At 36.2% G+C, this 19,132-nt stretch overlaps 1 protein-coding gene across 1 annotated transcript in view; it reads right to left on the reverse strand.

Moving 5' to 3' along the window:
* Window positions 1-18,121, reverse strand: part of LOC145694783 (mitochondrial sodium/calcium exchanger protein-like) — a 177,142-nt gene extending 159,021 nt beyond the window's left edge. The window contains exon 1 of the mRNA XM_081771418.1: window positions 17,877-18,121. Coding sequence (XP_081627544.1) covers window positions 17,877-17,891 — 15 coding nt within the window. The 5' untranslated portion in view covers window positions 17,892-18,121. The remainder of the gene's footprint in view (window positions 1-17,876) is intronic.
* Window positions 18,122-19,132: the final 1,011 nt, after the last annotated feature.

Raw genomic sequence — 19,132 nt, forward strand, 5'->3', positions numbered from 1 at the left:
ATCAATACCTTTTAAATTTATATTCATACGCTTGTTCTTATTACTTTCTTCTCTTCCTTGCTATTTCAAATTTTTAACCTATATTTATCGGCTTCGACATCATTGATGCAAGTTACCTGCATCCCTAATTTTTTTTAAAAAATGATAAAAACAGAAAAGAAAATGCTTTCAAATGTATATTGTCACTCGGCTACTTCAGTGGTAAGGTTTACAGTAGGCACGCTTTGATCTTACTATATACAAATTATTGTTCTCCCTTCAACCTTTAAGTAATTCGTACCATGCCGCGACTTTTCTTTCTCTCTCTCTCTCTCTCTCTTCGTCTCTTCTTTCACTTGCATTAGTTTGACTTAGTTTTTGTTTCTTTGATTGTGAGCCTGCTTATGTGCAAGGTGACCAGAATTTTCACTTGCGAAAACGGGACGCATACGAATCGGCTACGGAGGAAGGGGGATATCTGACTTCCAGATTGCATTTTGGGACTCAGCAATGTTCTCAATTTACAAAATACACACGTAAGAGTGATAACACACCGTTTCTAACTTTGCGTGTACTACACAACAAATAATGGTTCCCGATTGCAAGAATCGTATCCAACAATTCTTTTAATTAGTTGAACACTCAGAATTCCCACTCAATTCTCACTTGAACGACGAACACTCAATTCCCACTTGAAAATTCAGAAGTTCACGGGTGAACCTTGGCAACGAGTGTTGGTACGGAAGGGAGAATTTGCATTGACGATTTATATTTTGAATAATAATTACGGGACACCTAGGTCATTTTTACTTAAAAACGGGACATTTAGACGTCCCGTTAGAGAATCAGAATAAAACGGGACAACGGTTGGAAAAAAGGGACTGTCCCGGCTAAAACGGGACGTCTGGTCACCTTGCTTATGTGTGAAACACAACTGTGAATAGAATACACAATATTAGTTAACCTGCTTTCGCAACTGCAATTTTCCTTCTTGAAAGTCAAAGACAGTTTCAAAGCCCCCCCTCCTCCTCCCACACTTTTCTAATCTCGATCCTTAACACTGTGTCGACAACTTCTACTATGTGAAGAAAATAATTAGGTCTATTTGCTTTTTGCACCTACCAAACTGACATTTCTAAAACCGGAATATTGACAAACACATGCGAACAAATAGGGTTTATAGTCTATTGTTTGCAAATTGTTAACAAGAATCAGAGATTGGTCTTGAGAACGGACGGAGAATGCAAAATATCACATCTTGGAAAGGAAGAACAGAAATGGCCACCTGCTATATCGAAGGTGGACATTTTTTTTTTTAAAGCAAGAACGCCAAGGTAAGTAATTTCTTGCTATTTGTTTTATTTGACTTCTGCAACGTAACCACCCCCCAAAAAGTAAGGCATACCTATTTTAGGTTTTATTTTACGTTTATAATACAAAGGTAAAAATTCTTAGGTTTTATTTTTAAAATAAAAAAAAAAATACCCTGTTTGGGGGGGGGGGGAGATCGCTTCGATCTCCCCCTGTATCCGCTCCTGCGTGTAGCCTATCGTCTAAGGAGTAGAGATCACTATACTTGGTGGCCAGGGACAGAGGCTGTCTCTCACAGCTTTGCACGTCCCAACTGTCAATTCACCGACTACATACAGTATGTTCCCCTTGTTATAATTTATCACCAAGAAATGCATTGCATTCTCATGTTTAAAAGGAACATACTTCCCGGAAGCTCTACTGTATATTTAACCCTCCTACATAAGATTTCAATATGTGGTCGCTCAGGGGGAGATCGACAATTGGGAAATACCGGCACTTAATGAATGCTGAGAGTTTTGTTGACTTCCCGAGTGATGTTGAAAAAATGCAATTGCTGCCTTTTGTAAGTCTGCAAAAACTTTTTCGACAACCATAGCAGCGAATTATCGTTATATTGAATATAAACTTGAGTTCGTAAGAGGTGCGGTGGCTCAGTAGTAGAGCGCTTACCTCTGGTGCTTGGGGTTCCTAGTTCGATTACCGTGCAAGTAAGTTTGTGGTGGACAACATTGTGTCCGTGGGTTTTCTCTGGGTACTTCCGTTCCCTCCCACACTCTTATGCCAACGATTTTTCCATCACATTTACTTGCCTTAATCATCCGTCTCCCTTAGTCTAACGGACGTATTTGTGGGACGTTAAACTGAAGGATTTTCACGAGTTCCTACCACTGTATGTGATATATAATGTCACTTCTGAACGATTATTTGGACTTCTTCCTAGATAACCTTGCTGCCCTTGGTGACGAACATGGTGAATGGTTTCACCACGATATTTCTCACATAAAAAAGCATTATCAAAGCAAGCGAAGTGCAGTAATGTTGTCTGACTACTGTTGGACATTATGACGAGACTTTTCAGACGCAAAGTTTCGTAAGAAATCGGGAAAGAAGCATTTTAAGGCATGTTTCGTAACTTTTATTTACCTCTACGTTGCTCATTGCTCTAGGTGTTTTGTTTGTTTAATTTAATTTTTCAGTTTCTCTTGTTCAGCACCTGGCTAAAAGAGACGGGACTTTAAAACATGTATTCCAAAACACGGGCTTTAATAGTATTTAGAAAAATCGAATTTGTGATACCCAGCACCAGGACTGAACGTAGTAACCAAGAGCGTCAGATTTTCCCTTTTAATTCCTTTGTGTACCAGCCCCAATTTTTAAACACGTTACCTTAGGGACTATTGTTCGGAGACCATGTTCTAATGAAAAACAGATATAATTGTGTGTATTTACGTAAGCTGCAATACCCAATAAAAACTACTTTCACATGAAAATTGAGGCCGATGGGGGAAATTCTGCAATTAGATCTTGATTTAGGTAGGGATGCGCACGAGACGAGTCGAGACAGGATTTTTCTGACAAAATTCTAGTCGAGACACGGCTCTTCCAATAGAGAAATATACATTTTTCGAGTCGAGACATCACTTTTACAACACTTTTTCGAGACGAAACAGCCACAAATCTTATCTCTTGCGCATCCCTAGATTTAGGGACGAATTATCTTCCAGAAAATGTTTGTTTTGGCCTCGTTACAAAAAAAAAAAAAAAAAAAGAAAAAGAAAAAGAAAAGAAGAAAAAAAAAGAAAAAAGAAAGAAAAAAAGTATAAATACTGTTATAAATACACGCTGCACTTACTTCCCTCTACAGGTTTGTTAAGTCCAAGCCCGAAATTTGATGGCCAATAACTCAGGAACTAAACATCTCCATTTGACCAAATTTGAAATGTTGATAGACCTAAATGAGAAATACCGTGGTGTATAGGCATTTGGTTCTTGAGTAATTGGCTATCGAACTTGAGGTTTGGATTCAAATAAGTCCAAACTCTGATTTCGATGTCAAATAACTTGGGAATAAAAAATCTGCACAATAACGTATTTTATCTGCATAGTAAGCTCATAAATTCCTACCACTATACCAAATTTAGGCAAAATGAGTTTCATCAATCGCTTCTTAGAGAAATTTATTGATTTCAATGGAGGGAATGATAGCTCAGTGGCAGGTAGGTCACATTTGATGCATTGGGTCCCTAATTCAATCCCAGCTCCCGCCAAATGGGCTCTGTGTTAACAAACACCGTGTGCGTGTTTTCTCTGGGTTCATCCGTTTCCTCCCACTTTAATCATTCCACCACTGTCATCCATCTCAACATCACGTTTCCCTTCGCCTCGCTCTAGAATCGTGAAACTTTAAACTAAAATAAAAATAAATATTTTACTTTGTTCAAACCCAACTTTGGTGGCCAATAACTCGGAAACTAAAGATCTGTACACTGCAATATTTGATACTGTGCTCGAACGAATACAAAACTTGTCAACCTTTACCACCGCACCAAGTTTGATCAGATCAAATAGGTTTTATCGACCATGATTTAGTGAAATTTCTGCATTTCACTAAGTCCAAACCCAAGTTTTGTGGTCAATATCTCGAGAATCAATAACATGTATACCATAATATATCATGTACGTTTTAAGCTACACAAGTTCTACTATCACGTCGCTTTTGGTTAAGATCGGGTTAGTAAGGTCGATAGCATAACACATAACGACATTTCACTAACAAGGAAATGGTCCCAACCTCACACGTCCGAATTGGACGAAATTTCGTATATACACTAACTTAAGGTCGGTGAATAACGTGGGAATAGTCATTCGATTCGCTTTTGCGTACTCTACGAAATATACGGGGTGATGCAAAACAGAATGCAACATAAAACAACTACGTAATTCGAGTCCAGCAAGAAATTGTAATCAAGGATGTTGATCATCTCTTATGACTTATGACTGTCGGCGGAGATTAAGTTTACATTTATGCATCAAGTGATCTGCGTGCACATCTCCAACGGTGATTTCGAATGTACTTGCATTAGCCTGTCGTATGAATCTGCTGTTCGTGAGTAAGAGAGAGACTTGCTATATTTGAATCGTGTATGCAGAATGACAGTCTGACATGCACAGCTAGCGACATTGACAAGCAAGGCGCGGCCTGCCGCACGCGAACATGGAGTTGAGCTGTTTCTTTTGTTAAACTTTGTCTATTACTGTTTACTTTACAGTCACTGGAACCAAGTTTCCGTTCTAACGTTGGCCTTGCAAGGTGCTACTGCAATTAGTAAACGGTGCGATTTCAGGGACATGTATCCTCAAAGACTCGTACTTCTTTCCAGGATCTCAACATTGAACAATGTTTCTCTTTTCATTTTCATGTGGTACGACATTTACTCAATGGGAGATTTTCCTGAGACGCCACTGCGTTCCTTGTTATCACCATGAGATTCCACATATTTATTTTGGTATGCACGTGTGGGCTTTCATCGTTCTATACCGGTGAATTACAGAATGCTTCTATGTTATTTTACTATTGCTCACCCTGTTTATTTAGCAAAGTATTCAAAAGGGAATCGAATTAATATTCCCACGTTATTCACCGACCTCAAATTAGTATCTATACGAAATTTCGTGCAATTCGGACTCTGATTACATAGTTGTCTTATGTTGCATTCTGTTTTGCATCACCCTGTATATTTCGTAAAGTACGCAAAAGCGAATCGAATGACTATTCCCACATTATTCACCGACCTCAAATTAGCATCTATATAGGGATGCACGCGAGACGAGACGAGACGAGAAATGGAAAAGTCTCGTCTCGTCTCGTCTCGCAGCCTCAAATGTTGGTCTCGTCTCGCGTCTCGTCTCGTCTCGCAAATGTGAAGTCTCGTCTCGCGTCTCGCATAAAATTTTGAGTCTCGTCTCGCGTCTCGCGCGAGACTTTCTCGCATGGTCTTGCAGTCTCGCATATATTCTGGTCAAAATTTTGCAATGTCTTATTCTATGGCTGTTAATGAATGATGATGTGATATTCTGTCCGAAGGCAGATATTTGACCTAAAAGTCCCTTGGCAAGCTGAATCCTTGGTGGTTTGCCATTGCTTTCCCTGGGATGAATGTTCATAACATCCTAAGGAGACGGAATCTAAAGTTCAACATGGTATCCGAACTTGTGTCCCCTCCGCTCCAAATTAAAAGAAAAGTTGTGCTGGAATTTGATTCCTGGACCATTAGTTTTCGTCAAATTAACCCTTTCCGGTACCAGGCTTTTTGGGCTATTTTTTAAGACTTTCAGTCAAGCAGCTACTGCATCGTCACTATTTATCCTAGGATCATAGTTCATACCTCATTCTCTTCAGAATAGAGTGGCTTTCAAATGGTATCACTTGCATGCTCATACCATATACCAGGAGAGGGAAAAGTGATGTCAAAGGGAAAATTTTGAGAGAAAATTTTTTCACACTTTGGGCCCCTCTGGAACGGCCCTGTGTAAACGTAGAGATCTCAAAAAACTCTGATAAATAGTACTTGGTATACTAAATGTATGTGCCAAATTTCAAGTATCTATCTTGAATACTAAGGGCGGGAAAATTTTATCAAGAATCCCCACAATGTCCCAAATTACCGTAAAACACCATGATCCCAGGTAAAAAATTTCCTGAGACATCTCTATTTACCCTAGGACTATAATACGCCAATCATTCTCTTCAGAATAGAACTGCCTTTCAGACGGTACCATTCACGTGTCTCCATCATGTATCTAAGGCGGGAAAATCCCGAAACAGGGATTTTTTGGGTCTAAATGTTTTTTTCAACTTTTAGCCCCTCTGGACCCCCCTGTTTTAACGCAGAGATCTGAAAAAATCTGATAAATAGTACTAGGTGGGCTGAATGTTTATGCACAATTCCAATTTTCCAGGTGCAAAAGTAACCCCGCCAAAAAAAAAATATATACCGACAATGTCCCATATTCCCGTATAGAGGGAAATTTTTAAACATTCCCTGAGACATCCCTAATTATCCTAGGATCATGGTTTGCACATCATTCTCTTCGAAATAGAACTGCCTTTAAGGCGATACCATTCTCTTGTCTCCATCATGTATCTCAGGCGAGAAAATCCCGTGAAAGGGATTTTTTGGTAATTTCCCTTTTTCAACGTTTAGCCCCTTTATACCCCCATGTTTTAACACAAAAGTACGAAAAAACTCTCGTAAATACTCCTCGGTTGACTAAATGTTTCTGCACAATTTCAATGTTCTAGGTGCAAAAATAAGCCCGCAAAAAATAATACCGAAAATGTCCAAAATTCCCCTATACAGAAGTATATTTTCATAAAAATTCCCTGACACTTCCATAATTACCTAGGGTCATGTGTCGCACATCATTCTCTTCAGAATAGAACTGCCTATCAGGCGGTACCTTTCACTTGTCTCCATCATGTATCTAAGGCGGGAAAATCGCGAAGAAATGGATTTTTTGGTAAAATATCCCTTTTTTCAACTTTTGCCCCTCTGGATCCCCCCTGTTTTAACGCAGAAATCTGAAAAAATCTAGTAAATACTACTCGGTGGACTGAGTGTTTGTGCAAAATTTCAATCTTCTACGTGTAAAAATAAACCCGCCAAAAAATAATGAACATAGACCGGCCCTGCAATATTAAAAGAAAATATATATTGTGGAATTATGACGTCATCACCTCCTATGTCTCGACGCAGGAAGGTGTGAAACCATACGTAAGGTGTTCTACAATGCCTCTGGACTTGAAAAACAAAAAAACAAAAACAAAAAAAAAAAAAAAAACGGACGAAAAAGCTTAAATAAGAGAGTTAAACGCAATGTACCATGAAACATCCCGTATGGTACAGATTGTACCATGGGATCCCCAAACGGTTAATAGCATAATTTACAGCAAAACCAGCATAAATTGTTGCTGGATCCAACATTGTTTTCCAGCTTAGAGGTCTCCAGCAATATTTGGCTCTTCTAAATTATCGTCGCCACTATCAACATTTACACGTTTTGGTCGTTTCCTTGAAGGGTGATTTTCCATTATAAAGATGTTTTTATACCACCAAAAGCGCTTGCAGACAACAAAAGAACTCCTTACAACATGACCCAATTCTTTTGGTTCGTTCGCGCTTGTAGCAATGTTGCATTATCGCATTTTATCAACTTTCGCTTTCAACTTATATAGTGTTGCCAGATCTACAAAATAAAATTACTGACAGATATAGGGCCATTCCTACCATCTCGCATCAAACCTATAGGGCCATCCTACCAAACCAGTGTTTGAATTAAACTTCCGAACTAGAGGGGGATGTTTTTTATAAATATATAGAAAGAAAATACTTATTCCATGTAAAAATATCATGTTATTTCTGCGAGCCGGACCCGGGAAAAACTTTGACGAGAGGGGATTTCCCCGCTATCCCCGAACATAAATCGCTAGTAGTAATGTGAAAAAGACAGAAACAACAGAAATATCATATTTTGCAGCAAATGGGAGTCTTATTCGCTTTTCAGACCAAAAAATAGAAGTTCATGTATTCGTGCGCGCCCGCGTGTATGTGTTTGTGTCGCAAAATAAAGTCCTAAATCGATGTTGTAATAAATTTTCAATTTACAAAGATTTTCTTTTTTAATGATGTTTAGAAACTAAAGAAGGCTTTAATTCTGAAAATCAACCTTGAATAATAATAAATCTCATAAAATGTCTATTGCCCCAATCACTTTTTTGTTCCTGGAGGCATTAACGCTCAACTTAGAAAATTCAATAAATGTAAAATCACTAGATATATAATTACATGTAATTCATAAATGTTGCGAGACTGCGAGAAGTCTCGCGAGACTTCTCGTGCGAGACTTGACTGAGTCTCGTCTCGCGTCTCGTCTCGCATGGTTTAGTCTCGTCTCGCGTCTCGCATAAAATTTTCAGTCTCGTCTCGTGTCTCGTCTCGCAAATGCGAGACGAGACGCGAGACGAGATGAGACTTCTCGCGTCTCGCGTGCATCCCTACATCTATACGAAATTTCGTCCAATTTGGACGTGTGAGGTTGGGACCATTTCCTTGTAAGTAGAGCTCCAAATTTGATGGCAATAACTCAGTTTATACTAAGCTCGTGAAGTGCTATCACCATCCCAATTTTGCTCTCAAGAACAGATGAGTTTCATTTCATCGAGCACGTACGATGTCTATATACCGTTCGTGATTTTTTTTTAAAGAAAAAATTAAATGGGGAATGAAGAGAGGAAACCGGTCGGACATTATTTGAGAACAGGGACGACTTTAGGATTTTAATTTTGGGTAGGCCCGCTCCCTCGCTCATGGATACATACACATATGATTGATTAATGACAGTAGGAAATTACTTTTACAGTAGTGGTTGATACTATTTGTTAAATAATTATCTACCATTAATATAAATAGTGGGAAATATATTTACTCTTGTTGTATCTTTTAGCGTATTTTTCAAAATTTTGGGGTAGGCCCGTGCCTACCCGCTAAAGTCGCCACTGTTTGAGATAAAAGTATTTCGAGGAATGTAATAAAAATTAAAATGCAGATGGAAGGGGGATTCGACTTGGATTACTGGGTGATATTAAAGAAGCTTTTTACGTCAAAACGAAAAGATTATTGAGAATTGAAGAGCATACAAAGTTTACAATGATAACACGAAACATACATCGTAATTAACTTTTCAATGTTATGATCAATCCCAAAATTTAGATGCGGATATAATGAGATTCCAGAAGGAGAGAAAGAAAACGTGTGCCTGAATTTATTATAACTGGGTCTAGGTTTATATATAAAATCATGTTTAATACGTTGATAAGTAGGGTATATGCAATTAAGCAATCTATTACATCAACAGCGCATGTCTCTGTTCTATTTTGACATTTGCAAACTTTTCTGTTGTTGATCATGTCTTCTAATGTTTACAGGAAATATATATAATAGCAAAACATTTGGCAGGATGAGCTAACTTCCAAATGTTGATACCCACCCACTTGCAATTATCACATCACTATTTCGGGCTTTTCCTGTTCAGATGAACGGAAACAATATTCACATGATCACATGATACTGTAGAAGGTTAAGGCCATTTTATTCCAAAAGAAGTCAGCTTTGTTCCCTTTTTAAAAAATTTTTGACGTTTTTAACTAACTCCAAGCATATTTCCAAGTCCAGATTAGATTAGATTAGATTTATTAATCATTCTCTGGACCATGATACATGTACACTCATATCCAAAATTATTGTCACATATCTATAACTGTCTTCTTGTAAGAATATAATTTGACAATGATTTTGCAGGGTACTTTTAATAGTGTTACTATGTGTATAATCGAGAAATGTATATTTGTGGCAAATTTCATAGGAAAAAAATATAAATACGAAAATTAGAATGAGTAAAACAAAATGTTGCTAAATGGACGAGAAAGTTTTATTTTCTTTTTATTGTTCTTATTTACTGCTCTTTTGACATGAAATTTTCCACGAACACATCTTTGCCGATTATAAACATACTAACATTATAAGAAATACGGGGCGAATTTGTTATCAAATTATATTCCTACAACAACATATTTATAGACATGCGACAATAATTTTGGACATGAGTGTACATTTGTACTAAATGGTATAGAACTCGTCAGTACATAATTTCGATACAATATTTAAAACAAATACAATGCTCTTGTGTTCAACAACTTGTGAAAATAGATATAGACTAAACCAATTCTACAATCTATATATATACATAGTATATACAATTGGAATTTAATTACTTTTGGAAGTTTCAAGGAATTTAATTACTTTTGGAAGTTTCAATATTTGCTGCTAAGATACTCATTTACAGTATAAAATGTGTTTTCTAATAGCAGTTTGCGCACTGAGTTCACAAAGAAACTCTTTCCATGACTATTTTTTATGTACCCAGGTAGTTTATTGTACAACTTTACACCCATATAGATTTTCCGTATGCTGATGTTCTATGATACACAGTGGATAAGTTATCTTTCCCACGCGTAAGGTAGTTGTGAGTATCACCATCTCTTTTAATATTATCTAAATGATCCCAGGTAATTTTCAGAAGTTCAAATATGTATAAAGAAGGGACTGTCATCATATTCAATGATTGAAATATTTTCTTGCAGCTGGTGCGTTTCGATGATTTAGTAATGATTCCTAAGACACATTTTTGTTGTTTAAATATATTCTGAAGCTTCGGCGAAGACCCTCAGAACGCAATTCCGTATTTAATATGAGAATAGAATATGGCATAGTACAGGGACAGAATTGATTGCAGATTAAGTATTGGGACTAGAGTTCGTATTATGTACATAGCCTGTGCTAATTTTTTGCTTAGTTTCTCTACGTGTTCTTGCCATAAGAAATTATCATCCAGATACATACCTAAAAATTTTACAGTATTAGTAAATGTACATACTTCATTATTCAATGATATCTGTGGCAGTTGGTGTGATGTTCTGTGAGATAATTATTCAATGATATCTGTGGCAGTTGGTGTGATGTTCTGTGAGATAATTATTCAATGATATCTGTGGCAGTTGGTGTGATGTTCTGTGAGATAATTATTCAATGATATCTGTGGCAGTTGGTGTGATGTTCTGTGAGATAATTATTCAATGATATCTGTGGCAGTTGGTGTGATGTTCTGTGAGATAATTATTCAATGATATCTGTGGCAGTTGGTGTGATGTTCTGAGAGATAATTATTCAATGATATCTGTGGCAGTTGGTGTGATGTTCTGTGAGATAAATGGTAGAAAAAACACTTTGTTTTATCTGCATTTAGTTTTAATTTATTTGCAGAAAACCAATGTATAAGATGGGATGTTGTTAGATCAATGGTTTCTTGCAAACCATCTCTGTCTTTCTCAGTTGCAATTACTGTTCTGTCATCGGCAAAAAGAAGTATATTACTCTTCTCCATATTTAAGGATAAATCATTAAGATATAGATTATTTGTCTTTTAAAAAAAATCATTTTATATATTTAAAATTGTCACTAGATAATAAATGAAATTTGAAATTGACGGTAGATAATAGTAGGTCTATACTCGTAACCAACAATAATTGCTCATGATCCTAGGTTTGATTCCTAGTGGTGGATCATATTTTTTCGTGCTACGCAGTAGCCCAGACAGTTGGCAAGCTGTCTGGATTAAGGGATAGAAAACCAAACTAATAGTGGCTATGTGTCCCACTTGGACATATGACATCGTAATGTGGCCAGACATGTCCTCGGTGGGCTATGCTGTTGCTGCTAATGAGGTTTGTTTATCAAATATCGTTTGAATCATCTTAAAATCAATTCATTACCCACACAATGAGCTGAGTTGAAAGGTTCAGCGTCCCCTTCAGCAGCAAGGCTATATAAGATATCGACCTAATCTTGATGTGGAATTGGAACCACATTTGCTCCCACCGGAAATCGAAACCGGGTCTCCCCTACACCAACTACACATACAATAAATATCAGTGGCGGCTAATGTTAATGTTGCAGCGTTGCGCAACGACCAAAGTATTTCAAGAAAAAAATATTATTAGCAATAATAGTAAAGAACAGAAAAAATACTTTCTAATACTCCCACATATAGTTGAAATAACATATTTTTTTACTTCTGTAACTGTCCGTTTCGTTAATCCGTTTTAAAAAGCGAAAAATAATCCGTCACAGAGTCTCAAATTTATATTGTGTTACAGCGAGCATGCAACGACCAGATTCCTTCAGCGCGGGAATTTGAGCGAATTTTAAGTCGTCTTTCCCCTATCTCAGAAGTTAAAGAGACTGGTCGTTGCAGTGCTTCTGCAACACAGCACGATTTCCAGTGAACGAGAAGGTTTTTCGCGCTAAATAAGCTTTCTGAATTTCATTTCACTAGCAATTAACAAATGGAATTTGTTTCTATGCATTCATATTTTTAAATTACGGTACTTATACTGAAGCAAATCAATATAATGACAATTAAAAAAAGTGATAGCAGAATTACAAAATAAGGAAGAAAATATGTAGTAGAGCAGAAATCAAATGAAAGTAGATCCGCATTTACAAGTTAATTCTTAGCTTATATAGATAATGAAGGTTTCTTCTACAGTAATTTGTGAACCAAATATTAATAAGTCAATATGCAGAATCTGACCCCCCTCTGTGGATAGTATTTTAGTATATACATATTTCTTTTATAAAATAAGTATATTTTATACTCTTGATAAAACTGTATGGTGGGGAACGCCACATTGAATTTGGGACTAGTTAGCAATGCTCAGGGGCGTAGCCACGAGGGGGGTCCACCGGGTCCGGACCTCCCAAAAATTTCGAAACTTGACTAACATTTGTAGACTTTCCTAACGAACTATACTTGATTAACAGAGAAATGATTGATGTACGCTAAATATTTTATTTTACGCCTCATCATGTACTCTTTCTTTTCTTATAGAAATAATCGTTCTATCATTTTTTCTAAAAATATAGGTGACAGTAATCAGGGGCGGATCCAGGACGGACTTCTGGGGGGGGGGCGGTCGGCGGTAATACTGCTACTTTTAAGAGCTCCAAACTTGTTATGGATGGGTTTATTTATATATAAAATAAGAAAGTTTCCTCTTGTGGGGGGGGGCGATCGCCCCGATCGCCCCCCTCTGGATCCGCCCCTGACAGTAATTAAGAATTTCTTATCTTTTCGGGTACAGTATAAGACAGGTTCGTTATTACGTAGACGTATTGGACCTTCCTCAAATACTTTGGACCCCTCCCAACTAACATGCTGTTCCTATATCTGGCGGGTTTCAAGGTTGCTTTCCAGAGCGTTGATAAACATTGTTTCGCCTCATGTGCAAGTATATTGTGTTCATCGTGCATTCCGTAACAACCAAGACGGATGATTTGGAATATAGTTCTTTTTTCTTTTACGCACAAGTGTGTGTGTGTGTGTGTGTTGATATATGAATAGGGTTGCCAACTCTGTAAAATAAAAAAACACCGACACTTCCTCAAAATTTCCTGTGATATAGGTCTCAGCGTGAAGTATCTCTGTTCGGACCTATCCATGGAAAGGAAATGTACTATCGTGAACAAAAGTGCATTAACACATATATTCTGTATGTCCTTAGAAGATTCACTAATAAGCTTAATAGATACATTGTGCTATAAATGAGAAACTGAAATTGATCAATCGGCATTGATGAATTTATTGTATTTACCAGTAACTACCATTTCTTTAAAATTATCGAAACAGATAAACAAAAGTATAATAATCTTTACGTGACAATTTTGGATTTGGAAAATGAAATTCACTCTTTAAACATATAGTCTCTACTTCAACTATAGGAAATTTCTTTAAGAAGTCCTTTTCTATTGTTAATAAATGTATAAAATTCCTTAAAAGTAAATTTCAAATTTTCCCTGATAGTCCCTGTCATCTCTCCAAAATTTTCTAAACATTTGAACAAAATATAGTAACCGTTGATAGATGGTGAAAGGTAACAGTTTTGAGTTTACAGAATGACAGCTACTTTTTAATATCTATGCTTCGAACTACATACAAATTTGAAAATAAATAAATAAATAAATAAACGGTTATAAAGGAGCTGGTGAGAAGTTTGTACCCGTCACCGGCTTTAATCAAAATAACAGCAATTTTTCTGGCCAGGCCAATGAAAAGCCGGCCAGTTGACAGCCCTATGTATGAATATGTAACATTCGCAATTCATATACCAGTATCTCTTTGGTATCAGCTGTTTTCTTTATTAGTTATTAGATTTAATTTTATTGTGTGTGCTTTAATTCTGTACATAACCTACAAATTCTGAATGAATTGCATGACTTCTGTAAATAACTTACAAAAAAAAAAAAAAAAATGCCCAGCTTTCAACCGAGGCAAAACTTACAATTAAGGCTTAGACAAAACAAGCAAAGTGCAATTCAGAAGAGTATTCGAAAAAAAAAAGTTTAAATTTACAGGATATCTTATGGCAGTAATGTTGTATGCACTAGATACATTTCCACAATTCATTTTCAATTTTTCAAGATAAATTGTGAATAAAGCGTGTTCAAATGTACATTTTTTTTTATAACATTAATCTCTGCTACGAACTCTCTTCAGTCTACACTGAAGAGGAATTCGGATCACTGTCAGGGACTGAGATTGCTAGAATGAATTGTTCACAATAATCCAGAAAAAATATTTAGTAAATCTACAAAGCTTCTGCAATTAATATTAACTGTACCTATGGCGTCAGTAAAAGAAGAAAAGGTTTTTTTTTTTTTTTTTTCACATCAAAAAGAATTGACACTTTCAAGAAATTGAATGTCCCAAGAAAGGTTATCACCATTGGTTATGCTTTCTATCGAAAAAAAAAAAAAAAAAACATAATAAGAGTACTAGAGTTCAACCAGCATGTATTAGGTAGATTTGTTCCAATCAAAGGGAGAAGAATGAACTTACTAATTAATTCAGGTGATTAATCGGATTAAATGTTCTGCAATTTTTATTTTTTAAAAACAGAATTTTATTTAATTTAATATGTCACATAGCATTTACATCTAAAGTTATGCTGATTAGTCAATGAGTCCACTTTATATCTTCTGTCTCCGATCGTTCGTACTGCAACACCCGAAACCACAATCCACCGGCCGCCACTGATAAATATTGTATATTATACTGTTAGTAAGTTTTGCCAACGCTCTTTATATAGCTTAACGACACTTTAACTACCATTTTTTTCAAAAAGTTTATAGTAGTTAAAGTTACATTCGTGATTTCACTATGATCAACGACTGTACCTGGTATTTGCTGTGCAAGATTCAGTACGAAAAATCTAGGAGGTTGTTTTCGAAAACGAATGTTCTTTTATGGGAAAGAAATAGAAGCAGAACAAACTCCATGAATATGAAGATATCGGTTCACCAGCTGGTGCGATCATAGTTATGACTGCTGCCGTCATCTTATCCTCAAAATGTATTTTCTCCAGAGTCGGCCCACCTCAAAATTACTTTAACTCCCGTCCTAATCACTCCAATGGGGTAATGCTGGATGATGGGCACCTGTACTTGTTTTCTTTCTTTAAAATTAACTCGTGCTTACTTTAAAGTGGTTCTCCATTCTTACATTAGCATTCCTTATGGATAATGTCCAGGCCAGCTCGGGAATAAATGGTAATGATTTTTTTTTTTTTGGTAAAAATATGGTTACATGAGAACATCGCTTATAATCGGCTTCTCAAATTATGGTTAAATGTTGTTTGTGAATACTAGTGAAATAGTATAGAAGTATAAAAAAGATTAGTTTAATACGACAAAATGGACCAATACTACGTGCAGCTCTACAACGATGCGAAAAACAAGATGAAGTTTGCATTCGCATGGTGTAGTGCGTAATGGATGTCGTCGCTTACCTATATTGGCCAAATAAGCATTGTCGACAAGATTTTCTGCCCTAGTTTTCTCTCGCCCAACGTACCCATTTTTATGGAATAGCTCAAATGAGTGTTCTAAGACATCATAAATGATTTTTGTAACATGAAACCATATTATTATTATTATTATTAAAATAAAAATTTCAGTCTGCGCATCACGATAATTCCCAATGACGCTACTAGATGTCGCTACCTGGCGCCACTAGATATCGCTAACGTGCAGACGATTTGCCGATTTAAAACTATTGTGACGACCAAGGATCTTATAAAATAGAGGATCTGCCCTTACAACAAAATCTTGAAGCCATACGTCACAGTTTCGCCACCCCTACTCTGCCCACTCCGCCCAATAGGATTGCAATGTTTTGAGCCAACAATCATGGCGGAAACGAAAGTAGCCAATCAGACGATGGTGGAAACGAGAGTAGCCAATCAGACGTACCGATGCTCGGTTGTTTTTTGGCTTCATCGATTTAATAGGATGACGATACATATGGGCAGATTCTCTATTTATAACATCCTTGGTGACAACTTAGTTGCAACTTAGAAACTGTATTGATTTGAATCTAATTAATTCAAAATGGATATTGGTGATACTGAACATGAATGTGTTTTTCTGTTTGTTATTAGGAAAAGAGCCACAACAATATTTACATTTGGTGCATTTATATGTGTGTAACCGCATGTTGGTTGGTGGACATTAAAAAGAAGTTAAATGTAAGCACTTACAGCATTTATTTTAACCAACATAGTACACAAGGGACCAAAGACTTAGGCGCAACAGCTAGTTTACTTTCAATAACATTAGGTTACTACAGGGTGTCTCAAAAGTTCCCTGACAAGACAACTCTGTTATTATCAGAATTACAACAAAATGTAAGAGGGGAAACCGTCTCCAAATATGATGTTTTCAATCTAAAGTGAAGGATTTTTTTTTTTTTTTTAATCGGACGAGCCGTTTGGGTTGTACGCTCTTTATTCGCCCAATGCTAAATGAAAATGCAACGTTGCCTTTTACCTGGGCCCACAACATAAGTGAATGAAGTTACTGTCTTTTACGCTAACATGTCAACTTCCAACCCCCATTTCAAATAGTAAATTTATTCACTTATGTTGTTGGTCCAGGTAAACGGCAACGTTGCATTTTCAACATTGGGCGAATAAAGAGTGTACAGCCCAAACGGCTCGTCCAATTAAAAAAAAAATCCTTCACTTTAGATTAAAAACATCATAATTTGGAGACGGTTTCCCCTCGTTGTAACTCTGATAATAACAGAGTCGTCCTATGTCAGGGGACTTTTGAGACACTCTGTATATAGATATTAAATGTAACTAATGTATACTGTTAAAACTGAGCTGAAGATGATTAAATATTGTATTATTATCAACGTATGTATCGTATGCACCGGGTTTGAATCCCTCCAATATAAATTTGTAACTCGACATAAATTTGTACACTTCTGAAATAAAACTATATGTTTAGAGGGAAAATTATGCATGTAGCATAAAGAATTTGATCCTATCTTTAACCTTAAAAAAAAAAAAAAATAGTTTTATATTCTTTCTGAGGATCTTGCGGACTGTACTTAGCAATTAAAATTGTCTTTTCAGGTCTAGAATAACTTCGGTTCCATAGACGTAGTTTCCTGTAGTATTGGACCGCCCCGAAATTTGGACCCCTCTCAACAAAATATACTGGATGTGCACCTGATCGTAAATAGAATCGAGAGAGAATCAAGGTAGTAGAAGTAGGTAAAAAAAAAGAAAAATTTTACCCAGACAGATGAACAAACAAAATAAAGACAAGTTGAAAAAAAAAAAACGTAACTAAAACGAAAAAGTTGTGAAAATTTCCTCACTTTGGTCCTTAAAAGAAATTTTCCAAGTACTGGAAGTTTTGCACGAAAAACTTGGAGTCACATGTTACCACATGCCAAAATTGAGGAACACTTCATCTAAAAATTTACCAAAAGGAACTTTATTTTGACCTTTTTATATGCCAATTTAGTGTTCAATTGAATGCACCTTTTTATTTATTTATGCCAATTTACTATCATGCTCTATTTTTCTAAATATATTTCTTTGAGCAAAATCTACTCACTTCGATATCCTCCATAGTTCCTTTTCTGCAGTACCTGTATCTTCCACTAAAACATAGTTCATGTCAGAGAAACAACGGAAATCGTGTCCCATCTGTTGGGAAAAGACGCAGAAAAACACGAGCTGCTTTCGAAATAAATCTAAACAGATTCAAGAAGAATTCACTCAAGAAGAATTAGAAGTAAACCATGCAATAGCTTTGTCCTAATTTTTTTCAATCTCGAAAGAACATCCAGCCAGCCAAACATTCTCGAAAGCTAAACATACAAGCCTCTGTGCACACAATCAAAGTACAAAGAAAAGCAAATACAACTTGTTTGGATAAATGACGAAAAATATATTGACTTGTGTGTGATGGAAAACAAAAGTAAACCCAAGTGTAACACCAAAATTCAAACGAATGTCAACATATTCTACGACCACTTCCGTAACTTTCCACCTCGTGTGTTGCAATGATGAAACAACTGCATCATTTGGATTGATAAACGACTGCTGTTAGCTTAGAGAAAATCATACAAGTAAACGTGAATTTGGGTTTAATCTCCAATGAATGGTATTATTAATTTAAATAAAAAAAATATTCTACATGTATTTAAAAAAATAAAATTAAATCTTAAAGCATATTATTTCTTAATAATTGAGTAAAGTCAAGAGGAAAAAGTTCAATGGTTACTATGATATATAATTCGAGTCATAGCCACCGACTTCTAAGTTTCTCAATGGGTGTTCAGGCATCGGCACTAACATCAAATGTTCTTTTATTATATTATTTAGTAGATCCAATAAAGCAGTGGTTCCAAATTCTTCCTGAGAGGCGAGAAAGACTATCAAGAGCTCCTGAAATAAAATGAACCATGAAATTATTTTTAACTTGCAAAGATTAAAAGAAAAGAATATATTAACACGATTTCCTAAACTTTATATTGAACGAAATTCCTAAACATTATTAAGATTTTGGCTTGTGTATAGCCCGCTCCCCCCAGTTCTTTGTCACCGGAACTGGAAGAGTCACTACTACTACTACTACTGCTACTACTACTGCTGCTGCTAATACTACTACTACTACTATTACTACTACTACTACTACTGCTACTACTACTACTACTACTACTGCTACTACTACTACTACTTATATCGAGAACAGAACCCAACCAACCCCTGCGGGGCTTCTAACCCGTTCCTACTACTACTACTATTGCTACTAACTACCACTACTACTACTACTATTGTTACTAACTACCACTACTACTACTACTA

Source organism: Thermobia domestica, chromosome 9 (assembly GCF_964235325.1).
Source record: "Thermobia domestica chromosome 9, izTheDome1.hap1.1, whole genome shotgun sequence".
Taxonomy (NCBI): domain Eukaryota; kingdom Metazoa; phylum Arthropoda; class Insecta; order Zygentoma; family Lepismatidae; genus Thermobia; species Thermobia domestica.